This window comes from Sceloporus occidentalis, unplaced genomic scaffold (genome assembly GCF_023333645.1).
Source record: "Sceloporus occidentalis isolate IW3139 unplaced genomic scaffold, rSceOcc1.0.p SCAF_16, whole genome shotgun sequence".
NCBI lineage: Eukaryota > Metazoa > Chordata > Lepidosauria > Squamata > Phrynosomatidae > Sceloporus > Sceloporus occidentalis.
The window spans coordinates 11,126,443-11,153,207 of NW_028316996.1; the positions used below are offsets into that span (position 1 = coordinate 11,126,443).

At 39.4% G+C, this 26,765-nt stretch overlaps 1 protein-coding gene across 1 annotated transcript in view; it reads right to left on the reverse strand.

The window, feature by feature from the left end:
• LOC149303033 (protein FAM81B-like) overlaps positions 1–26,765 on the reverse strand; it is a 71,327-nt gene that overhangs the window by 7,450 nt on the left and 37,112 nt on the right. Inside the window, exons 2-4 of the mRNA XM_089481752.1 lie at positions 6,881–7,118; positions 3,886–4,004; positions 2,480–2,609 (exon numbers count right to left, since the gene is read on the reverse strand). Of these exons, the coding sequence (XP_089337878.1) occupies positions 2,480–2,609; positions 3,886–4,004; positions 6,881–7,118 (487 nt within the window). The remainder of the gene's footprint in view (positions 1–2,479; positions 2,610–3,885; positions 4,005–6,880; positions 7,119–26,765) is intronic.

Sequence of the window (26,765 nt, forward strand, 5' to 3'; positions counted from 1 at the left end):
AATGCATTGTTTTCAAGCTTTTAACATGGGATTGGCAGGGCTGTACATCTTTAACAATGGAGATACTGGAGCAGGAGCAGGTGGGCCTTTTTGTGTGTCATGCAATCTGGTGGATCAACATGATGGATTACAGTTTGTCTTAAATCTATACTGGGCCCAAACAGTTTTTGACTATACTCTCAGATTCTGAAAGATCCCGAGGCTCCTGCACTGGAAAACGTCGGGTAGCGCTGTGCATGCTGTAATTTTGAGCCACTTTTTTCATGATGACATGGAACGTCATGGAGAAAGTAGCAGTGTGTGTAGCCCTGTGCACACTGCTACGCTACTACGGAACTATTTGAATGGGTTAATGCACTATGGATGGTACTGGTGGATATGGCCGTTATTAAAATGATAATTTCTCTTTATCCTTCTTCTCTCTCTCACTTTCTTCTTTTAATTCCTTAATTTAAGACTGGCATAGCATGACAAGGCTGTTATATAAATTAGATTCTTAATGTGAAAAAGATGCCTCCTTTCTAAATTAGTTTTAGTCCAACTTCCTACAAATCGATCTGTGGGTTGTGCCAGGGAAGGACTCACATCTCGCTCCAGAAATCTACTGAGTGATCATATAACGGGATAATATAGGAAGCTACAGTATGGGTGAGGGGGTTATATGTATCTGATCCGATCTGCCTGCCACTGATGGAATATTTCCTGTTGAAGTGTGTGGCTTCCTTATCTTCCCATCTCTACTGGCTTTGTGCTTCTTATCCGGTGAACATCTTTATATAATGGCTCTAGTTTGCCTGACATAATTTGGCTGACAACTTGATAGAATTGTGACATGTTTCCCTTCTGTTCCCTTTTTTCTAAGCATTGGCAGCTCTCATACATTTTAGGTGCTTAAATATGGACAGATGTCCGTTTGAAAGTGTTTCCATTTAGAATCCCAACTCACAGTTTGTCACATTAAACGTAAGGTTAAATTAGTGATTTTATTATTTTTTGGCCTCTCTATGTTACGATTTATATCAAATACAGAGCCTGAACTGTTGCATTTTTACGTGATTTATTTGCAAAGTTCCTTTTTTTGTATCTTTGTCTACATAAGAACATTAATGATCAATGTATTAGTTTGCTATTTTTTCCCGTATCAACCAGTTAACAATTGTATTTCATGGTGAATCTTTGCATTGAGTCACAATTTATAAGAAAGTACAAGTATGAATGAATACAGTGTGATAGCCATTAACTTTTGAAAGGGGGGGGCAACTGGAGCATAATGTAGGTTAGTACCGACAAAAACCTAGTGTTTTCTCCTTTTGTTCCAATAAATGTATTTTATGATGTTGTAGCAGTTGTTAGTCGTGATATTTTTTGGGTGAATTTCTCTACACCACACTGAGCTGTTTCTTTACGGCAATGCTAATGAAGTCTGTCCCTCCATACACTTTCATTAGCCATAGTGTCCTAATGGGTACCAATGAGTTATTGTATTGTTACTAAGATTGGATTAAAATAACAGAGCTAGAATACTGTATACCTAAATAATATATTATTAAAAAACCAGAATCGTTTTAAAAAAAATATATATATATATTCTTGAAAATTTATTTTTAATCTTATTGCAAAAGCCTCTGGTTATTAAATAGGAAAATAACATATATGGAAAGGTGTACTCAGAGGAACATGGTCAACTGCAGCAACTGGACAAAGGCCTGAAGTGAGTAAAAACATGACCTGAATCCTGATGCGAACACACTTCCATACAATATTAACCTTAACTAGGATAAGTAATTCATACGGCCCCTAGGGCTGTGACCTATGTTCCATTCTTTCTATTTCATACTAATTTAGTTAATAGTTAATGTGTACATAAATACATATTTGTAGCTGAATGTAATAGGTCAGAATATACTCCCCAAGGTTTGTCAAAACACCTACTATCGGTCATATTTTTTATTTGGCCATCCACTGCCTTCTCTTCTCCTGGAAATTTCATCTAGAAGATTGATGACAGCCCCATAATGACTAAGTCAGGATTGGCAGTAGATTAATGCCAAGAGAATGCTAGCTCTAAATAAGAACAAATCACGGGGAAAGGAGGTTAAGAAGGTGATCTTGCAAATAATAGTGTACATGATCCAGAATCTGCCATAGCATCAGGGCTTTACCAGGGCACCGTGAAAGTGTTCGCTATAAAATGATAATGAGATTATTAAGGCTGGGGTTCATGTAGAGGAATAATGACATGCTCAGCCCCCTCACTGTTACAGGGAAGCTCCATACACTGCAACATATGGCGGCAGAGCCTGCAAATTGTACACACATCATTAATTTGATGAACAGGGTACAAGATCTCATTTTCAGAGCTCGGCTTCAATGTAAGTAATTTGTTTTGAAGTGATAAATTTAGAACAGCAGTAGTACTTTCCAGGATTTTCATTCCCCTTTCCATCCCCAGTCATCCCTTCCCTCCTCCCGCTCGAACCTTAACATCGATCTCCTTCATATGGGCTTCTAATGCAGCCGTGATGCTTTGGACTTCCTTCTCTTGGGCTCGCAGCTCGTGTTTAGTGACGGCCAGATCTCCGGATAGTTTTGCTATGCTGCCATCACACCTGAAAGCCAAGAAATATACAGAAGAAAATATACACTTTATTTCTCCTGGGAGCCATTTTACTTTAGGCGTCCTATTAATAAAACATACCAAGGTGACGCAAAGACCATAATGGTAAAGGTGATGAAGCAATTTGTCTGCCATTTACCATTAAACAAACAATGCCAACTACAAAGCAGGTGGTAAATCTCCACATAAAGTCATTGGTTTTCACCTAATCAAAAAAGAATGAATTCCAGAAGTGATAAACATCCATTACCGTTAACCGAAAGCCTCCCTGACACAAACAAATGTCGACTGAATTAACTATCATCTTACCTCCTTATCACATTGCCCATGAGCTGCGTGCCCATCAATTACTTTAACTGCTGGAAACCATCCAACGTTTTCTTTAAAACAGAGATTATTAGCACGTTGCTCTGATCTCCACTAGGCAACTTGGAGCCCTTTGGAGGCAATTGTGCAACTCATCTATCCGTGTTGGTGTAGTGATAAATGCAGGTGCTTATCCTTTTAAGCTAGGTAGGTCGCTAAAACAGGAGGAGGCATGTATTCTGGGATTCGATATCACGGCCTGGCTTCAACAAACATTTTTTAAAAAGTGTCCGTGCTTTTAATTATGCTATTGCTCTTCTAGACTAAAATCTGGATAGGTTAGTAAGAAGATATAAATACACCAGAGGTGCCTCCATGATATGATTCTGGTAACCCATCATCCACAATGTCACCTAAATAATGTGTCAAATATGGTAGAAGGGTTTGCATCGTGTATGAGGATATGATTTACAAGAACACAAAAGAGATCAATGCAGTGGATTCTGGGTCAATAGACCCTTGACATTTTCAAAATAAATTAACTGTAAAAAAATTAAGCATTGTTGTGGATTATTATTTTTTTTTTAAATTAATCCTTGGTATTAACTAAATAAAACTGACATATATAAATAGTATATATATCGTATATACAGTATATTAAATTTATTTACTAAGCCATCATCGAGAAGAAGTAAATGACTGCTACATGAACAAATCCCTCAATGCCACTTTGGCTATCCTACCTAGTAAAATGTTAATTGATGGAAAAATGCAGTGAAATTCAACAATTCACTTTTTCTAACCAGTAGCTGCAAATTTTAGATTTACTGTAGAATACTAAACACAAATTATGCTATAAACAAGAACTTTTCTATTTTTGGAATAAAGCCCACAGTGAAAGGGAATCTGAGACGATAATGCACAATAATAAATGTAATGATGGAATTTCTGTGGTTGCCGACCTTGCCACTCGACCACGTAGATCACCGATTCCATGGAGCTGTTTTTTGTCCAGACTTTGTACAGCAAAGCTTGTTCCAGTACTCACATTATCTCTGGTGTGGATCTGACTTTCCAAAGCCTAAAAAACAAGTACGCAGAGGTCCTGAACTGCTCAACATGCAAGAAATTTTGTTTCTCAATGAATTGAAGTTAATAAAGTGTTAATATTTTATTTTTTTAAATTATCAATATTGCCGTTAGACGGTATATATATATATATATATATATATATATATATATATGTATGAATAAATCAAATTAAAAGACTCCAAACTACTTCATGGACATGGCATGTACTGCAAGGCTGCCAACTTGTTTCTCTGAGTTATCCAAACAAAGTACAGATTGATACCATGAGCTCCAAGTACATTTATTCATTACATAGTAAACCCTCTGCCCCATCCTCAATTTCTACACCTCGACATTTGGTGCGTCTGTTATCGGTGTGTATTTCTTTTGGGCGACGGTGTAAACAGGGTGGAAATAATAACTACATCTGTATTTTTTTAATATGTAATCATGCTCTGTGTTAGACTCCAATGTTTTGCAAGGAACTACTTCCATATCAATAGTTCTCTAAATGTTTTGCCCATTTGTAGCCATTAAAATGAGTGCCAAAAAAACACTCTGGAGACAGTATAATGAAACAGAAAGTAATCCTAAGTATCCAAAGTATATTTAACACATTTTGGGCATATATTCAAAAAGCGTTTTTAAAAAAGATCTTAAAAAGCAATATGCCACCCAGGCCTATTTGTGAGACTGGAGAATAAGTTGGCACATAATGAATTACTCCATAATTAAAGGGATCTTTTATTTACTTTGAAATATCACAACGTTCATAACGCTTGGGAATACATGTACACTATATGGCCAAAAGTATTGGGACACCTGACATTACACCAACAGGGAATTAATATGTAGTTGGTCCCAGCATAGCATTGTACAAAATGTCTTGGTATGCTGAAGAAAACACACCAAGATAGTTTGGACAATGCTATGCTTCCAACTTTGTGGGAACAGTTTGGGGAAGGCCCTTTTCTGTTCCAGCATGACTGTGCCCCAGGGACCACAAAGCAAAGTCCATAAAGACGTGGTTGGATGAGTAGTGTAGTAGTGACTGATCCGTACAGACCCCTGACCTCAACCCCATGAACTGGAATGGAGACTGTGAGCCAGGCCTTTTCACCCAACATCAATTTCTGACCTCACGGGTGCTCTACTGGATGAATGGGCAAAAATTCGCACAGAAACATTACAAAATCTTGTGAAAAAACCCTCCCCAGAAGAGTGGAAGCTGTTATAGCTGCAAAGGGGGGACCAACTACATGTTACTGTATTTAGAATGAAATGTCATAAAAGTCCCAGTTGGTGTAATGGCCAGGTGTCCCAATACTTTTGTCCATATAGTGTATATGTCTATATATCGGTAGCTTCAGTGTGTCATGTCATCAAATGAAATTAACAGTTTTATAAAAAGTTAGCAAATGTTATATATATATATATATATATATATATATATATATATGAATGTACACACATTTTTACAACAGCAGAAAATATAGCTGTTTTGAAAGTATTTTGACACATACCATTCTATTATATATAACCAGACATAACTTTTGATACAAAAAGTCTTTCACAATCCTGATAGCCTTATATTTCTAACTTTCTTGTTTTAAAACTTGTCTTTTACTTGCTGTTCTGTTTATAGACGTTCATCTTGGATAGAACAAAATGCAAACTGACTTATTGTTATTTTTAAAGATTGGTAAAATGATTCAAAAATAAATCATGTTCTGCCTGTCACTGCTGATGCTCCTGGTCTGAAATGTCTCTTGTGGTTCCAATACACAATTTTTGGCACAGTATATCTTAATATAGCTGGCAACCAATATAAGGATGAAAAATGGCCTCACTAAAGTACAGCAAGAAGCCTTACAATGCATTAACATATTTTGCTGCTAAAGCTTATTTTTGTTATTTATTGATGTGGCAATCTTGTTTTTAGTATAAATATTGACTACATGTTGATAACTGAGTACACCCCCTACATCTACTACTAAAAGATACCAGGCAGAGCATATCTGATGATTAGAAGAAGTGCCCACAATGACTGAATAACTAGCTTGACCCCTATTTTTTGCTTTGGTTTAGTTTGTGTCCACTAAATTACATCATCAGCAGACATTCTTCTACAATATGGAGACATTATATTTTTTAGCTCAAATGACAGACTGAGTTTAATGGCTTTCCTTGATCCCAAAGTAGGAATGAGAAGTAGCCTCATGAAAGCAAAGACCGAAACCTCACAGGCATTATTAGATAAAAAGCTTGTATAACTCAACGCAGAAACAGAAACCAGCCTTACTCTCCAAAGGCGCTGGGTTCCTGTTGGCACTGGCCAGGTGATACTGTTGATAATGGGATCTTGCAAATATTTTAAAATTACATAGTTGTTGAACGTCAAAGGCTGGGTGATAGAAACCAGAAACAGTAGATCTTTGCAGCATCCTTCGAGACGTACACTAAGACCTGTACCTGTGAAAGTCAGTTGTGATTGTGTCCGTACAGTCTGGCTAGTGTCTGGCTTGGCTTATGCCCAGCTAGTATCGCACCACAGCCACAGTTAACGCAGTAAGGTTAGTGCTAGCATGAACCCACACAACTTGCCTCTCAGAACTCCCCTAGGCAATTGATTCCCCTAGGCAAGTGACCAGTTTGTCCAATAAGAAATCCCCCACGGGCACTGTGGTGAGCACATACGCAACTCAATTCTATTTCTACCATCTGACAGATTCACCAAACAACATTGAGGTTAACTAAGAAATTTCTTTAACCGTCAACCTTTACATCAGGCCAAGCCCCCTCTTTTGTACCATAATCAGTCTCTGGTGAATGACTGTTCATTAGATATACCAGAGCCCATACCTTATACTCTCTATACTATAGTACCTCGATATCTTTGCTAAGTTGCTTGACTATTTGTGTGATGGTCTGCATGTGGTTTTCAAGTAGGCGTTGTGCCATAGCATCCCACTGACTCCCGCGGTTTCCACGCAAACTTGAAACATCTTCCTTTATCTTGAAACCCTGTTCCAAAAGCATGGAAGTGGTCTTCTCCTGGTTAAATAGCCTGTCTTCTAACACTTCCACTCGAGCGGCAGGGATTGCTGGCAAAAATGACTGTCCCCTGTAATAAACAAACACGTTAATGGAGCATACTGAAAAAGGTGCTTTGATCACTGATAATAGTCATACGTTATCACGTGATTAACTGAGAGTAGATTCATGATTTGTTCCCTCAGGGATAGACTACTCATGACAATGTTACACATTTGTGGTATTGGCCCCCACAGGCATCTAGGTGATTAGGCATGAGGCGTGAGTTTAGACATTGATACAGATTATACATGTTCAGTACATATAAATGTAGCCCACGATTAGTGAAAACTCACTCTTGAGTTTCCCAAACTGTATAGCCACTTGGCCATATGAGGTAACATATACACTGATCAGCCATAACATTATGACCACCTGCCTCATACTGCGTAGGTCCCCCTTTTCCTGCAAAAACAGCCCTGACCCATCGAGACATGGACTGCACTAGACCGTTGAAGTCCTGTAAGTTGCAAGGTGGGGCCTCCATGGATGCATCCTGGTGCCGTGTGTTCTCCATATAAGCGACGCACCCGGCCATCCACGTGATGTAAAAGAAAACGTGATTCATCAGACCAGGACACCTTCTTCCATTGCTCTGTGGTCCAGTTCTTATGCTCACGTGCCCATTGTAGGCGCTTTCGGCAGTGGACAGGGGTCAGCGTGGACACCCAGACTGGTCTGCAGCTACGCAGCTTCATACGCAACAAACTGCGATGCACTGTGTGTTCTGATAACATTATCAGTGTTGTTCACTTCACCTGTCAGCGGTCATAATGTTATGGCTGATCGGTATAGTTTTGCTAAGAAACTGCAGAATTATAAAAGTAAATGCTTCCTGTACATTTTATGTATACAGGGAGATATCATACAAATATTTAAATACGTAAAGGGATTTAAAATATACAGGCTGGAGGTATATTTCAAAAATTTTACTTTACCAAGAGCATAGCAGATAAATGGAACAGCCTCCCATGAGAAGTGGTAGAGGCTAATACAATGAGAGAATGTAAACGTGCATGGGATAGGCATAAAGCTATCCTGAATCTAAGACAAGATCAAGGACTGATTAAGGAAACATGAGCCGACTAGATCGCTTTAGTTTGAGGACATTTAGTCTGGTTAGTGTGGATAGGCCAGAGGGGCCTCCAACTGGGATTATCTGTTTGTAAATAAAGTCAATTTGCCATAAAAACTGTTCCTAAACCTTGTTGCCATAGAGGACCAAGCTTTAAGTGAGTGACTTTAGTGGCTCTAAGCTAAGAGGTTTATCACTATATATATATATATATATATATATATATATATATATATAGTGTATATATAACCATGTTTTATGGGCCCCAACTATATGCACCAACTAAAAATATGAGGGTGAATCCTAAAAGGTGGAAGCATTTGCTTTTAGGTGGGTGAAGTTATTTTGGGTATGTGTTGATTATTTATTGCATCTATTTTCCCTGCTATATATTATTGCACAGCTTTGTGTTATTGAGCAATACAACATTTTAAGTTCGCTCTGTGTCTGTGGTTATAGCTAACTTAAGAATGTTCCCAACTGGATCCAACGTCATCATCTATACCGCGGATGCCCAGCTGGGTGGAGGCACTGCCTCGCCATGTACCCCATCTCCTAGGTAGCAGATGGGATAGGCATAAAGCTATCCTGAATCTAAGACAAGATCAAGGACTGATTAAGGAAACATGAGCCGACTAGATTGGGCGAATAGATCTAATCTGTTCGAAGATTCTGTGACTCCTAACAGGAAATTAGTAGGAAAATAGCTACTAAAATGTGCACCAAACATACCTATCAGGGTAGGTTAAAAGCTGCATGGGGTTTTCTCTTGACATTTCAACGGCAACTTCACTTAAACGTATATCTGAAAGAAAAGAGCATAGAAGATGCTTCAGTTAAGCAGTTACCCGGGATCTGACTGCGGGTGGGAGTTATATTTGAGTTCATGGCATCGCTGCCTCTTAATGTACCCATAGACACGCAAATGTGTTATTAGCACATTCACAGCGGCAAACAGACGGATCCGCGGGCCACCTATTTACATGCAAAAAGATTTACTCAAACAAATGACGACCTGCACATTCACACAAACCAACCACAGAAATACACACAAGGTTACAACGACACACACGTCAAAAGCTGCCGCCGCAGACCTGCTAGTGAGACAGAAGTAAGCCAGTACTAGCAGGGCAATAACCATACATTATCGCACGGGGACCTTCTCATGCATGTTATATGGAGACTAAAGTAAAATAGAAAAGATAATAGAGTGATAATGGGTAGCAAAAAATGTACATTCAATGTGTATATATATATATATATATATATATATATATATATGTATTACCTATACATACGTACCCTATGTGTGTGTGTGTGTATATACACACACACATATATATATATATATATATATATATATATATATATATATATATATGGAGATAGATGTATAGTTGAAGTCACACATTTTATATACAACAGAATTGACATAAGTTACATTTTGACAGATTGTAAGCTTTCCTCTGGTGTTCGGGAAAAAAAGTATTTTGTAATCAATTTACTTTTAATTCTAGGATAATAAGTGCATTATTATGTAATATATATGGGATATTATGAATTCTACAATAACAAGTGCATGTTTTATTTTATTAAAATTATTTAAAACAAACAGTGTCTTACCTTCTAATCGGTATTAGCAATACTCCAGTGTGTTCCAAGATACAGATCTGGGGCAGGGTCTGCTTACAGCGTTCTTGGCCATTTTACTAAGCAATATCCTAGAGACTTAAATCTTAGTAAACAAAGTAACCAAACATACTGAGAGCGGTGAATGTACAACCTGTGCCTAATCTCAATTCTCAACACCCCATTCAGTGAGCTCCTTACTCACAGATCAACTCTTAAGACAAAAGTCTTTATATAAGTTCCTGTTTTAGGTCTTTAACTCAAACTATCCGCCACGTTAATTCAGATCCATGATTACTGCTTAGGTCTTGGGATTTTTCCATATCACGGCACGGCTTTCACACCCCCTCTTCGCACGGTATACTACTTTTGTGTACTGCCGTTACTAGGCAACAGGAATTCGTGGCACTTATTTGGTTGTGCATTCAGTAGCAGGTTAGACTGGTTAATAATTCATTCCTTAATTATTTGAACACCAGTCAAGCATTGCAAGACTATGGCATTAACTCTCTAGCCGCTGAGTCCAGGTTACTACGGCTCTAGACTTTTAATAAGTTTTAATAAATACACTTTGGAATGGATCGTTGTTACATTTACAGCAGAATTATTTTAAATAAATACCGGTATATATCACTGATTTTATCTCCTCCATAGGTTACATGTTTGTTAATATACATTATGGGTATAGAGTTAGATGTATTTCTGGTAGTAGAATAAAAACAGAACAATTCGTCCCATCTAGTCGGTTTATTATTTTCAGCCGCGAAGGCTCAAAATCTTCACCGGTCCTTGGTCTTGCCTTATATTCACAATAGCTTTATGCCTATCCCATGCATGTTTAAATTACCTCACTGTATTAAACTCTACCACTTCTGCTGGGAGACTGCTCCACCTATCCACAACCAACACAGTAAAATCAAGCTTCCTTACATTACATCTAAGCCTCTGACCCTCTAGTTTTAGACTACACCCTGCACTAGAAAAAGGGAAGAAAACTAATAATATGTCTTCATTCAAGCGGTAAATCTTTCCCGTGGGCTCCTGATCAAGGTTATAATATGGTATTTTGCGTTTGGGAAATCTAATATATAACATCAGACATATTTGGTTTTTCTTATTTTTCACATATTTTATTCTCTCCTCCGTTTACTTCATTCTAAATATCATCTATGTGCCACAAAATGTATCCAGCATTATCTCATTATTTTGTTAATTGATGCACACATCCTTATAAAAAACGCTGCATCAATAGTAGAGCTTCTTGATAGATTACACCATTTAAGTGTTAATGCGAATGGGAACGCTATTAAAAGTGTGCAGCCTTAATGGAACACAAGAAGCTGGCTTTGCTTCTTTATCTAATTAATTATTTATATTTCTATTGAAACTATATAGGTGAATAACAAAAGGATTATCACCTTACTGTGTGTGGATCAGATTCTAATCATTATCGGTTGGTAATTCTGTTTCTTTTATCTATAATTACCAAAGTATATTGAAAACCCGCATAAAATGAGCCCTATAAATGACAGTATGGAGTGTTATGTATCTACGAGAGTGAGGAGAAAATAATTAGAGGCTGTTATAAGCGCTTTACTACATTTGTGATTTTATGATGAGGTCCCCATTTTTGCCTTTTTAGAATTTCATTCAAGGCCAGGGCCGGCCCGACAATGGACCCGAGTGGGGCAACTGCTCCAGGCGGCACTTTGGAAGGGGCGGCACTCTGCTGAAAGGTAAGTACAAGGGGGGCGGCAAGGACGCAGGGAGAGGAAGGGTAGATAATAGGGGGGGGCGGCAGGGACGGAGGGAGAGGAAGGGTAGATAATGGGGGGGGTGGCAGGGACGGAGGGAGAGGAAGGGTAGATAAGGGGGGGGGGCGGCATTTTAAAATTCGCCCCAGGCGGCATTTTGCCTTGGGCCGGCCCTGTTCAAGGCAAACACACAAACTACGAAAGAATAGATCTGGCTCCAGCCTTGGTGGAGACGCCAAGCAGGTTGATACTGTAACCCAGTGAAGAATCCGACAGGGTGCTTGGAGTTTAGGGTGCTTTCAACTTAGCACCATATAGCATGATGATGAAACGATGTGGTTACAGGAGCAGATGGGTATAGGTCAACTAAGGCTTAACGAACAAACTAGTTCAGAGTCATCTTAACCTTTAACTGTGATAGGAAAAACTTAACTTAGAATAGATGTGGTGAAATTGGGCAAAGCATAAAAAACTTATTTTTTTCAAGTATTATGTCACACTTGATAAAGGGAGGTAACTTAATATTATTAAAAGCTTGTTCTAAAGTCTATTAAGAAATATATCCCCAAAACTGCAACACTTTAATTGCACTCTCCGGTCCAATTAGAGATGTTAATGAAGCCTGCAACACGTGCAAGAGATCGACACAGAATCAGAGAGACTGTTGAGGGACGGGGCCTGTATGTGTTGCCTGGAGAAGGTTTTCCAGAACCTGGCTTAGCTGGGTCTGGCAGGCTTTAGTTTGAGGACATTTAGTCTGGTTAGTGTGGATAGGCCAGAGGATCATCTGTTTGTAAACAAAGCCAATTTGCCATTAAAAATGTTCCTAAACCTTGTTACCATACCAAGCTTTAAGTGAGAAGATAAGTGACTTCAGTGGCTCTAAGCTAAGAGGTTTATATATATATATATATATATATATATATATATATAGTGTATATGTAACCATGTTTTATGGGCCCCAACTATATGCACCAACTAAAAATACAAGGGTGAAGCCTAAAAGTAGGTGGCAGGATCCAACGTCATCATCTATACCCCGGATGCCCAGCTGGGTGGAGGCACTGCCTCGCCATGTACCCCAACTACTCCTAGGTAGCGGATGCTAAGGATCGGCCTGCAGAGCGTAAGGAGGTAACCAGGGTTAGGGACCATAGAGATATTGGTGAGCCTACCCAAAACCCCATTACATATATAAAACCACAACATTGTATTTACATATGCTTACAAATCACAAATAATTCTTTCTTGTTGTGGAAGTACAGAAATCTGCCGTAGCTGGAGTTCTATTGTAAATTCTTTACATCCTAAAGCCAGACGCTTGTGTCATTTCAGGTATTAGGCTTTCCCGGTGTAATTTGTTTTTCATAACCCAGGAGTTGTGCCTCTGGGTTATAGCAGCACCTCAACAGAAAATGTTATACTACATTTCACCCCAATAATAACAGCATCTGAAAAATAAAAAGTCATCTATATTAGGTATTAACCGTCAAGTGAATCTGTAATACCAACAATAGCTTATGCGGAATTATGTGAAAAACATATTAGATTTAAGTGAAAAGCATAGAAGGATTTTAAATAATTTTCCACTCCCTTTCCGCATTCATTTAATGTGGGTCTGGACTAAGCCAGCTGGAAAATGAGAGCGTGTAGCCAAATCCCAAATGTATCAGAAGTAAAAACAACAAAGCCGTATTACGGTGTTTTATGTGCATTTTTTTCTGATAGATTTTATCTATCTACCTGTCTATTAATATTAATAGTATTTGCTATTATATAACATAATTAAAAATGGTTCAAACCATTACGTTTTGTTGCAAGACAAAGAACAGGGTTGAGCCATGTATGTGTGTGTATACAGTATATATATATATATATATATATACGTGCATAAATTACATATCTTCTTTAAAACATGTCTTATACATGCATGTAATTATATAAGCTCATAGAATGAAGTTTTGTATCAAACTACAACTTTATAAAAAAAAAATATGTATAGCTGAGTGTGTTATCCGGGCCCAAATGTGATTGGTGTGTGTGTGGTTGTGTGATCTTGGTTGAGAGTGGTGTGTTATAGAGTGGGATTTATGTGGCCGTGAGTGTGTCTCCTACCTGATACAGGTAAGAACTTTGGTTCTGGTTTCCCTGTTTTAGTTTAGCTGGCCTGACTTTTAGTTTAGGGTGAGTGTTAGGACTTGCCTGCTGTGAAGTGGGGACAAGCGTACATCTTATGGTCATTTCACATATTTGCATTCAGGTAATAGAGCGAGTCTGTATGTTTTGTGCTTGCCTGTATTCCTGTTCTGCTCTTGCCATGCCTGCTTTCTACCTAGATCTGCCTTCCCAAATCCCTGGCAACTTTACTTTTTGCCTGCAGAGCAACACGAACAAACACGCACACACACACACGTCTCGAGTCCCCTGTTTCACTATAACCATCACGGCACCACTATAGCAATATCCCTCTATTTCACCATATATCACTTAACTGGTAAAGATTTCAAAATATAATTTTTATTCAGGGTGTCAGATGTAAAAAAAATTAAATATAATGGTGGCTGTCCAGTTGAAATTAACTATATCTAACGTGAAGAAACAAAATACATAATGCATGCAAAATATTAACTGCTGCTGTCAGTGAATACGGTGATCCAGCACCCCACATTAATATACATTCTCTCAGTTCATTGTAATTTGCAATATTGATCACTGTTACTTTTTTATGTTACTTTGGAGCATATTAATATTCTTGATATTTACATATTCTTGAATGATGTGTACTTGTGTTCTTGGTGAAAATAACAACAAAGAAATATAGCCTGGGCACTTGTACAGAACAAATCAAATAATAGCTGAAGGAAACAGATGGGTGTTTGTTTGTTGTAAACAGATGGTAAATACAAATCCTATATGCATGCCCATTTTTCACAGCATATTCTATTTTATGGAAATATTTGCATGGCCTTTATTCCATTTATTCTTTGTCTTGTTCTCTTTGGCACTTCTATTTTCCTCAATATTTAGACTCCGACAGATTTACTCCTCTTCCATACATACTTCTACACCATTCTAGACAGTGCTTAGAATTATAGTCATATAACCGATATGCAAGAATTGCCCTATTATTATTACTTGCCAATGCCACTCAAGTCTCTAATGTCTGCATTGTTGTCCCACTACTATGTCAAGAAAATGAACAATAACTATGAACAAGAAAAGCAGATATTATACCCTGTTGAAATGACCACCGATATGTAACATTTTTCCTTATTATGCTAAAAATATAAGACCAGGGACATAACTAGGAACCCCCGGACTCCCAACTTCACAAGCAACATGTTCCACAGTGCCAGCTTTGCCCTCAAGCAACTTGTGTGTGCCACCTTTGTCCCCAAACATCTTGTCTGTGCCGCCTTTGTCCCCAAACAGCTTGTCTGTGTGAGCTTTGCCCGCGTTCCTCTGTGCCAATAAACAGAAGCTGCCCACTTACATGCAGGAGTGGTGTGTCTTTACTACTGTAAAAGTCTGTTGCCATTACCTATAGCGCAGATTTAATTGTGCATGTCTCTGGCTCTTTCCCAGGCTTGCTTTTTTCAGGGAGTGTATATGACCCCCTTCAAATTCCAGGAACTCAAGCTAAAAGGTAAAAAAGGATTATGCTTTACTCAAGAGTTTTTAGGCGCATTGGATATTTCCACTAACCAGCTTTATCTTCTCCTCCAAGGCTCAGGGGGCTCTGCATGATTTTAACTATAAATTATGTAGGACCACCTAAGCAGGAGTTTCAGGAGAAAGTCAGAAGGGCTGATGTATAAATTTTGCTATTTGTGATGTTTTTGCAGCTGTTCTTTCTCCTTGTTGTTCTTATCTTTCTTGGTTGTTCTTTTTTGTTTTTCTTTTCTTCCTTGCTCTACTGTCTTGTACTGTGTGTGTAGTATACTCTCGATTGTGGGACAAGAGCTTCCCCCACATTGCTCAAGTACCCCCAAGCTAAGTAAATGATCTTTTCTTGTCTTTGACATAACAAACTGCCTTTGTTCTTGAACAGAGTGTGTTGGTGTTACGTTATTTCAGGATCTGTTCTAGTTTGCTGATGTAAGGTACAATATTTTCATTTTAATTTATAGTGAAATTTAATTGTTTAATGTACAAACCTATTGCTGGTCAGGGCATAAAGAAGACCAACAGTTGGCACGTAAACTTCATACGCATCTTGTTGTAAATGGTTCTTCTGACAAACTCTGAAATTATTTTAGCAGTAAAATAATACTCTTTTTTTTATTGTCTGTGTTTACATTGTCTATGGTTTGGATATATATATTCGGTTGAATATCCAATTTGATGATAATATGAGGGTATGGAATCTATGTATATATCTTTTTTTTTCTTTGTATTTATTATTTTACGGTATTGTGTTTTCTGCCTTTATATGATAAAATGAATAAAGAATATAAAAAAACAATACTCTAAACACTACATGGTGTGTTCTATGGAACAGAATATATAGACATTCAAATTGGCTGAATGGTCGATATGCAAAACATAGCTCTTCATGCTTACCAGTACAAATTTACATTTCAAATCCACAGGCTTAAGCATGAAAAGGATTATATAGGGGGGGGGGGAAATTGGACATATTGGGGTAGGAGTCATGCCTGACATTGGGCCCCAAATTTTCTGGTGGCAGCCTTGCCTAGGGGTTTTGCGCGAATTGGTGCTTTCATAAGAAAAAATACTCTAGCCAAGCCCTCCATCTCTGGGTAGTAACATGCTGTTATCACACCTCTAATTCCACCATCACAAAACGTGTGAAGCTGCCTCTAAATGCCCACGGAGTTGTGAAATTAACATTGCATTAATGACGGAACTGTGATGATCTGCTTAAAGATTTACATTCCATGCAGAAGTGAGAGTGCTTGGAAGATGCTGAATAGCAAAAGCTGTTGCTGGCTATCGGCATGGAAACAGGATCACTTTGTGCACATTAGACTTCAGATTTTTTGGGGTTTTTTTAGGTTTTTTTTCTATTTAGGGTATCTGTCACGTTTTAACATCTTTCAGCTCATCATGGTAGCGTCCATAAAAAAAATAGTATTCATATGTTTGTGCAGGCCTTTTTTTTCTTCCGAAATTAGATTTGTATATATGGTATTTATTGCATAACTATCAATTGTCCCTCGCCGGCCCCTCTGTTCTAAGAGCTCAGTATGAGTATTTCATAACGTTGTACAGCCTTAGACATCTTATGAGACTGGCCAGCAGGCAAACTGGGAAAATGCCAGTATAAACTGAATGCATTCTTCTTCTTCTAAAAATCTATTTTTCAATATTTTGCAAAGTCATATAAAGAAGCCAACCCCCCCCCCCCAGTAAAACAGAAAATCCCTAATGCAACTGGAGAAACAATAGTACTGATGCCCACGGGGAGGCCAGCATGGGCTTTTGTGGGCCCTGACTGTTGTGCGGAGGAGGGGTAGGGTTTTTTGGTGGGAATTTCGTGGGTGGAGTTGGGGGGAAGATTATATAAGTGGCTGCTTTCCCGGGCTCAGGAACCATTCTTGTGGTTAGCTTACCTGGTTGCGTGTCCCACCCTCCTTCCCTTTTTCTTTTGTTTGTTGGTTTGTGTTGTTTTGTCACAGTCTGTGGGGCGGCAGCTTGCCTGGTATCCAGGGGGTTAATGTGGTGGTAAGTGAATGGTTGGTAACATCTGGTGGGAGGTTCTTGGCTGTCAGTGCTGGGAACCTCAGGTCAGGGTGGGGGCATCTGGGTATGTCCCTTACTTAAGTGGTATTTGGTTATGGTACCTGGATTACTTGGCAAGCTTGGTGTGTTTATTGTATATATTTACATGTTGGTGTTTTGAGTCATTGTCCTTGTTAACGCACCTATGTTTATTGTTTCAGGTTTTGGCGTGTCAATGACTCTAATAAATTAAATTGGCTGTGGCCTTTTCTTATCCATATTCTATGGTGTGGTGTCATTATTGGGGTTTAATGGGGAGTTAAGCCTAGCCCGGAAAATCGAAGCTACAACAGTCACGTCTTACCTTTTAATAACCATGGGAATAATTATTATATGTTTTATACTTAAGAGTCTTAATGCCAGACTCTTTTGTACAATAAGTATACAATATTATCTACTGAAACAAAGTATTGTATTTAAAAAGAACATGGCTGGTCCAATTTACAATCTTCCCCATCCCAGCCAGGAGAGCTGATACACAGAGACTGTATTAAGTTTTTTATTTATTTATTCTGAATTTATTGAGTCATATATTTCACAGTCAATACAATATGGATTTACACCAAGGCATAGGTGACTAGTAAACAGCACAGGTCAAGTCCCAAAAATATTTATACATTGCAAAATGAAATTGTCCAGTAAACATTAAAGCAGGCCATTTCTAACCTTTAACAATATAGCATATTGACCCGACGTGCCAAACAGCTCCACCAAATCTGAGACATTTACTCTCCGTGAGAACCTGCGTACGTCTAATGGGACCATGTACCATCTTGTCAATAATGTTTCTTGAATTTTACTGGAAATTGAGCATTTCTGCATAAATAACGTTATATTTTGCTATGGCTCCCATTTGAAGGTAATTTTGCAGTTCGGAGCCATTGTGATATGCGTCCTTCATGGATGCTTTGGAGCCACGACCCCAAGTCTGTGTTGAGTTGATATGTGGTGAAACCAGCCCAATACCCACCAGCAGGGCGCCTACTTGGAGGGGGGGGCCAGCAGCCGCAGCTCGCAGTCACTTGATGGGAGGCAGGCAGCCGCACAGGCAGTGCAGGCTGCAGCCGTGAGCCACCAGCCGCGGTCATTTGGGGGAGGGGCTTGTGGGGGTGGAGCCAGAGGGGCGGGAAAAATCCTTGCACCAGCCCTGCCTGAGAGGAACTCTTAAATGTAACTAAACTAAATGTTTAGTTAATGCTCAGAATGATAAAGGGGTTTATTTTGAAATTTGTGTTTCAACTTCTGCTGTTGCTAAGTGTCAAGCAAATAAAAACACTCAAACCTGAGCTGAATTTGTCCTTTCTATTAGACTTGTCCATTCAGATTTATAGGGATTTTAATTTAATGGAATTTGCATGTTTCGATTGCGATTTGTACGCATCCCCAAAAACTAGGAAGGATCCCCAACGGAACAAACGAAAACAAAGCAAATATAGACATTTCTCTCTATATATGTTTCTCACAGGTACAAGGTAAATGGGAAAATGTCTAGAGCGTTGCATGACTCGGAGAATATGGTCACATTAGTAACCAGATTACTATGAGTTTAATGTGAAACTGCTAAAGTAAATATTGACAACTAGCATGATACCCTAGAATTTTCCTTAATTTTCTAGAGTTATGGGGGTCTCTGTAGAAGACTGCAGCCCAGGGCTCATTAGCAAAGAGTCAAACTGATTAGATTCCTTTTTCTGATTTGCGGAAGGATCAATATGCCATGAGAGAAGAGAAACATAGGACTTCATTGTCTTAGGCAGTGTTAGTGGGTAATAACCTAGCTGGATGTTGGGAATAGCCTAGTACTAGCACAGAAAATGAGGATGACTTCCCAGATTGAGGGTAATTCTTGTATATTTTAGGTAGGTAAAATCCAACTGTAGTTGCTGCTCAAAACAGGATCCAAATTGCTATTCAGCCAGAAAATGAGCTACCTAATCTCTACTCTACTGAAGTGATCAATGACCTGATATATAGAGTGGAAAAATGACACATCTATCACTACAGGCACACCAGCCATTATATGCTCCTGATACAAAGGTTCTAATTTTTACCATAAGGGGAGATTTTGTGAGAGTAGAAAGTTTCAACTTCATGATGTCATTGAGTATCATTAAAGTACCAACCCCAGTGGGGTTGTTCTGCAAGGAAGGCTAAACTGACCAGACTTGAATAATAAAATTGTAGGAATTCGCCCCAGAATGTCCTCATCTTACAAGTCTATGCATTTTACGAAGTCCTGAGAGTTCGTACAGTGCAACCTGCAAGACCCATAGATCAGCAAAAACTATTCTTTAGTGACACGCATACAGTTACAGCCTTCGATTATACAAAAGTCATAGACAAACATTCTGGTTGGTAAATAGATTTCTAGGATCTGTGTTTTCTGAACACCATCTGCGTTCTGTTCTGGAATCTATTTCCTACAGTACTGGTAAATCACATTACCGGTTTGACTGCTGATGTACCGAATGTGAGCGCGTATTACGTCATCAGCATCATCACCATCACCATCATCTGCTGGGGAGATGCTGCGAGACACGTAACCTTTTCCCTGTAAATGATCTTACCGAGGCAGGACATCCAAAAGCACCCCATACCGAGATTAACCCTTAACACACCGCCCTGCTGCAGCTTGCAGGGTCCCTGGCAAAGATGCAGGACGTGTTGGTTGATGGGGAGGGGGTAGGAGAATGAGAAGCACTGCGGCTCTGCATGCTTTATCCGAAGAGAGAGGAGAATAACCCCTGTGCTTCACTCAGATCCCGAGCACAGTCAAGTCATGGATCGGTCTAGAGCTGTGCCAGAGACGGCTGCCATCAGCAGAGACCTCCCCCTCCACGTGTTCCCCGGATGGAAGTGTGCCAGGGGCTAGCTAGCTTCTCGGACCCTCGGACTCGTTTGGGACAGAGAGGGGGTGAGGAGGTGGAGGCATCTCTACAGTGCTTGTTACAGAAACATTGGCTGAAGTGGAAAGCTATGAGGGGGCACTGGCTGAAAGTCCTCTCCTGCATAATTTCTTTAATGCATTCCTTTAAATCAATGTCATTAGTTTAAGAGAATGATAGAAATAGGAGGCTGGCTCAACCAAATCAACAATATTACTGCGGAGACCGGACCTGCGGCTGCAGAATACGCCCTCGCTGGGTGTCGGACGCAAAGACTACTCTTTATCTGTAACTGCCCCTGGGACCCAGCCTCCATCTGTTCTCCCCCCCACCACGCCTCCGTGCTGCGGCTCTTCCTGGGCAGGGCTGAAGGTTCCAAGGGCCTTCCACTCCTGTTGCTTCCCCTCCAAACGCCGGCAGCCCAGAAGCAAAGGGTCGCGGGGGATGGAGCAGCCCCTGGGAGATGTAGGATCAGAGCCTCCGACCGCGTCCTACTTCCAGACCAGGTTTTGGAGGCATCTGCAGCCCGGGAGGTCCAAGAAAAGCGGTGGGAGAGCTGAAGGAGAGCGCCGCAGTGCAGGGACGCCCTGTCCTTCCCCACCCCCACCTGGAAGAGGGCAGTCAGGGGCAAATATGGAGGAGGTCATACCGGGTATGATCAAGTGGAGCGGGTTGAAGAGGAGGAAGCAGGTGCTGGATAGGGTATTTTCTTCTTCTCAGCCAAACCTCTGCTGCTCAGGTGTGGAGTCACTAGCCTCTAGCGCCCCCTGCAGTAGCCCCAACAGCATAGCCAGCACTCCTGAACCTGGATCTACCTTAAGGCGCTTGAGGGATCAGCTTTTGCCACACAGCAGGGCAGGACAGGTTAAAGAGAGAAATGTCGACCCTGCAACCAAAACTGGGACCTCCTCCTCCACAACCCCACCCAGAACGCACCCTAAAACTGGACACTTTTTGTCCCACCAAAAGAGCTCCTCTCTGCCTGGGACAGACTGCATAGAACATCTCCTGCGCTCAGCGGTCAGCACCATGGACAGCGAGCCAGCCCAGAGGACAAGTGGAGACTCGGTGAGTACTACTTGGCTTTAAATTACTTTCTCAATCTCAACATCCTCTGCTTCTTTAGCTGTGTATTTGGAACTCTCTGGTTTCCCGACCATGAGTGGTGTCTGGTTTGGATTTTAGAACTTTGCATATGATTTGGTTACAGTAAACAGAATGCTACATAATCACCAACCATTGAATCCAAGGGTTTAGGGAAACCCTTAACCCTGATAATTAATCAGGAATGTATCCAAGGAGTGGCCACCCATGTAAATAATTTATTGGGTGGCATTATCTTTAATAGTAAAGTACTAGAATCTTTCCACCTGTGTTATTAAAATCACAAAGTAAAAATCACACAGCTTTTAATATCAATATTTACAGAAATTATCTGATTGCCACAAATCACAGAGATTCTGTAGTGAATTTCGGTCCATGTTCATCATTGAGGATATCTGGCACTCTGGGCCAGACCCAGAAATGGTCCAACTCCCCCTTAATAACTATGATCATGTAGGAACTGATCAGCCTAAACCTAATGCTGAGTGCCTCAAGTGCAAAGAAGAATGTATCTAGACTGTACTACATCCATAAAATCATGTTCTACTACATTCCTGTGAGTCGACTTCAATGTTCTTCAGTTATATGCATTAAAACTTTCTGGAGCACTCCTTCAAAAGCGATAAAGTTTGATTAATTAACAATAATTAATTTTAATAATTAAATATATATTTAGTTGGGCTCGCGTGTCAAATACCTAGAAGATGTTTATGTTATCATTGAAATGCATTGCTTAACAACAAGAATAAAATATTACTTCTGACAACATGCCATAATTTACATGTTAGCAAAGAACTATAATATATGAAAATTTATGAACATTTCCTTATGATGCTTCCAAGAAAAAGAAGAAACTGTTTTAGTATTCTTCAACCCCAAAGGTTTTGGTATTACAAATATAATAGGGGTCTATTTAAGTTGTAAGATTACCACTGAAAAACTTTTCATCTCAGGCTCTTCACAATTGTCCCATAGAATTGCATTGTACATTTCAGTGGGTTGGGAAGCCCTGGGATGCCCATGAGTTCTTCTCAAAAATGAAGTTTTGCTTGAAATCACAAACATCACAGTTTAACCCAAAAGCAATTCTGGAACTCTCCTGCATTGAAGATGAAAAGAAGTGTGGTAGAAATCTAACATTATAGGTAAAGATGAGAAAGTCAGGTTGAGGTGCCAGCTAAAGGATGAAATTCTAATTACATTTATTATGAGCTAATTTGAAAGGGTGAGTGTTGAGGATATTCTTGAATATTGAGAAGGACGGGAGACAGCTGGATCCCAAACTCCATAGACAGTAAGTGTGCTTGTTGGTTTTGTAAAAAAATAATGATTACATTTAAAGCTATCGTTTTCAAGGATAGAATACTCTTTCCAGGTATGAGTTGTATGTGATGGAATATATTTACATTTGGACAGGGGTTAGTGATATTCTATAGCCATTCTATAGCCATTAGCACTAATTGTATAAAAAATCAAATGATCTGTAGAGTTAAGATTTGTTTTTTAAATACAGATAGGAACTGTCTTAGTCTTAGACACAAGCTGTGCTAGGCCAAAGTTGATGACCATCATATCTGATTAGGCTAAGTAGTCTAAGTAAGTGACAGTGAGTCTTACAGACTGGACGCAACTCAAGGAGGTTGCTTTCGAGGTACCAGAGCAAGACCACAGGGATGGTTTCTTCTGAGAACAATAGAAGACAAACTATTAAGAACAAGAGGAGAAATAATGAATATTTACAAGCATTTGTAAGCTTTAACCATTTGTAATATGACTCACACCTATTCCAAGAAAAGGTGGGGGTAGGTGCAGAAACAACAAGAGCCTAGAAAAGATAGGAACAACAGATGAACTACTCTAGTACCAACTAGGAATTGAAGTGTTATCAATAAGTCCGTTATTAAGTTCTAATAAGAAGATAAGAGTTTTCTACCTGTAACATAATTAAATGGAGGCGGGCTAGAGATTTGTCCTGAGTGAAAACATTCAACACAGAAGCAGGTTTATATTGATGGGCATTCACAGTATAGAAACTACAGGCTTATACAATAAGCGAGCAATATGTGAGCAACATATATTTGTTAGAAATATAACTAAAATATACTAAAAAACACATGGAAAAAATATAAAACATGATGCAAATGAAAAGTTATAAAAAATCCTTAACGTTTTTCATTCCACTGTGAAAATGGGGTTTTCCTAGGTTTTGTCTGTATGGAATAATCGCAAAATCGAATTCCTTTGTTAATTATAGCCCTGATAAAAAATACTCACTGACTTGCTTCATTACATTAAATTATCTGGATCCCTAGACACAGGGACACTAGTTACACCAGCCAGCAACATGTTTAGGACTACGGTAGCAGCCCCCCACCACAAAACTAGGGGGCATATCAGTCCCCCCTGGTGGGCTGCTGCTGCTGAATGGCCCGATTGCAAGGGAGATCTCTGATATTCCCAACCAGCCCATTCACACCATGGATTCTGTGATGACCTGACACAGCTTCTATACATTGATTTTAAAGGTGTATGACCTCATAAATATCGGTGCAACGCAGCATGCATGATGGCTGTGGATGGGGGCTGCTGGGGGCAGCGACCAAGGTAGATACGTCACTGACTCCAGTTACAAATATACATGTAAAAAGTTTGATTCACACAACTCGGCTTTAAATAAATCCACATGTACACTTAACAATGAGTAAATTCAGGTGCAAGAATTATGTCATTTAGAAATCAAAATCATTTGCCATGTTCTGCTGTTAAAGCAAAGGAGGGGTAGTCTATGAACTATTTGATCCTTTTTGGGATGCCACCCATAAGGCCCAACACCCACACAGAAGTTGGACCTGCACATCCTGATATCAGATAAACTCTTAATACTAGCGATCTGGAAAGCGTCAGAATCATCACAACTTTTGTTATTGGTATTTCTTGTCTACCCCAAGCCTGAAGTATTAAGCCAGTATCACAACATCATGCTGATGAATCCCATTAAGGACGAAACAGCTGTCCATGAGCGGTGATCTGGCTATTTTACCTCTTCTCTTCTTCTAAAGGCTGTGGTACAGCGGACATTTACTCTCAAGGGATCCATGTATAGTGGATATAGAGATGAATGGGGATCATTGTTGACCTTATTTGCATGCGCCTACCCAGAATCCCTTGTGGTTGTCGCAGCACCACAAGATTTCTGAAAAAAACAACCTTTTGGGTTGTTTGGTAGATGTAGATTAGTGCTTAATAATGCTTCCTTAATTTTAAGGGGAAGGGTTTTCCATCACCTTTACCCACCATAACTTTTGTTATTTAGAAACAGTGGCGTCGCTACAGGGGGGCAAGGGGGGGCAATTGCCCCCCCTAGGTTATTCCTTGCCCCCCCTGTTGCCCCCCCGCCGAATTTGTAACCACCCAGGACAGTCCTTGACTGCTAACGACGGCATGGTGCCGTCGCTAGCAGTCCCAGTCAGGTGCTGACAATTACGACGGCACCATGCCGTCAGTAGCACTATCTTACCATTGAAAAGGTAATCGCTTCACCTTTCCAACGGTATATAGATGTAAAAAAAGAATAAAAAATATTAAGTTTAAAAAAATAAAAATGTAAAAAAAATGATTTGGGGGTCTCTAAAGGCAGATAAAAAAAGATCAAAATTGCCTAGAGACCCCCAAATTAAATTATTTAAACATAAAGTAGTTTAACGTTAAAAAAAAAAAAAAAAGTTTAAGTATTCTAGCTAAATGATCACTGTGGTAGCCAATGTTACCACAGTGATCATATAGCTATAAAAAGTCACATTCCCTTTTTAAAAATGGCCGATACAAATTTTTAATCCTATGATCCCTTTGATCATGGGGTTAAATTTAACCAACGGTAGAGGGAGGCAATTTTTGAAATCCTGATGAACTGCAAATATTATTAAAATCAGCCATTTAGCCTGTGCGGTACGTGAGTAACCATCTCATCCCTGGAGCGCCTTGCATTTTTACTGCAAAACTTATATTTGCTGTAAAAGTGATTTTTTCTTCTCCCTTTACCATCATTTCTTTGGGATTGTAAGGGGAAAGAATGGTGTGTGTGCTACTGTGAGTAAATGTATGGAAAGAATGGCGTGTGCTTCTGTGAGTGAATGGAGATATGAAAGTCGTGTGAATGATCAGTAATTAGGGTTGAAGCCTTGACGTGGCATTACTGCTCACGTAGGAAGTTAAATTATGGCACAAAAAGTACACATTTGCAAAAATGACATCCCTTGGCACATCAAATGAGGGGCTGCATGTGTTTCTAGTACAAACCTGGAGTGCGCAAGACACAAATGAACATGTCGTTATGGTTAGAAAAAACATATTTTCAAGCCAAAGCGACATATTCCATCATTATTTGTGCACTCAACTTTTGTCCTAGAAATACATGTAGCCCCTCATTTGAAGCTCCAAGGGGTGTAGTTTCTTAAAATGGATGAATTGTCTGAATGAGGGAGAGCATGAGTTAATATGTGGATGATTTGTCTGAATGAGGGAGAGCATGAGTTAATGTGATTGTGTGTATCATAGATGTATAATTGTGGAAGGGCAAAGATGGCACTAGCAGGATGTTTAAGCCTTGGGGAACAGGATGGCACAGGCAGGGTGTATATGGGACAAAGATGGCAAATCTTATGTGTGTTATCTGGGTGCTGGCCAGGTTCTATGTGGGCAGCGTGGTTGGGGTGTGCAACCTGTGATCTATCCCTGTAATTTAGGGGGTTTTAAATATACCTTTAATGCCGTGTTTTTATGTGAATTCCAATTGATCTGTACCTGCAAAGCTTGGTTTGTGTGTTCTTCTGTAGATCCATACCTGCTATGCTATGTTTCCATACATTATTTATGTATACCTGCAAATACAGGGTTTGTATGTCTTGTTCAGTTGATTAATACCTGCAATGCTGTTTCCATGTATTGATTTGATCTATACCTGCAATGCTACATTTCATATATTATTATTGTATACCTGCAAATACAGGATTTGTATGTCTGATTCTGTTGATTTGATATATACCTTCAGTGCTGAGATCACAAGTGAATGTAAATTGATCTATACATGCAAAGCTGGGTTTGTGTGTTAATGTGTTGATCTATACCTGCTATCGGCAGCAGGGTCTAATATTTATATATATATTTATATATATATCGGCAGCAGGGACTAATATTAGGCCCTGAAATCATTTAGTGGAAAAGTTAAGGTATTGTGTGGTTTACAAGGATTAGTCGTACTAAATTGTGGCTTCAGGCTTCCCATGTTGAATGATCAAGTATTGTATTGTGTATCAGTGGTATGATTTAATGGTGGAAATTATTAATGCCCCCCCAGTTCGACTGTGGTATCTTGTGTGCCCCCCCTATATATTGTTTCTAGAGTCGCCACTGTTTAGAAACTTTTTGAAAATCAAGTAGAGTGAAAGTATTATCAGAAGATAGTTTTGTTTACAATAAGACAGACCGAT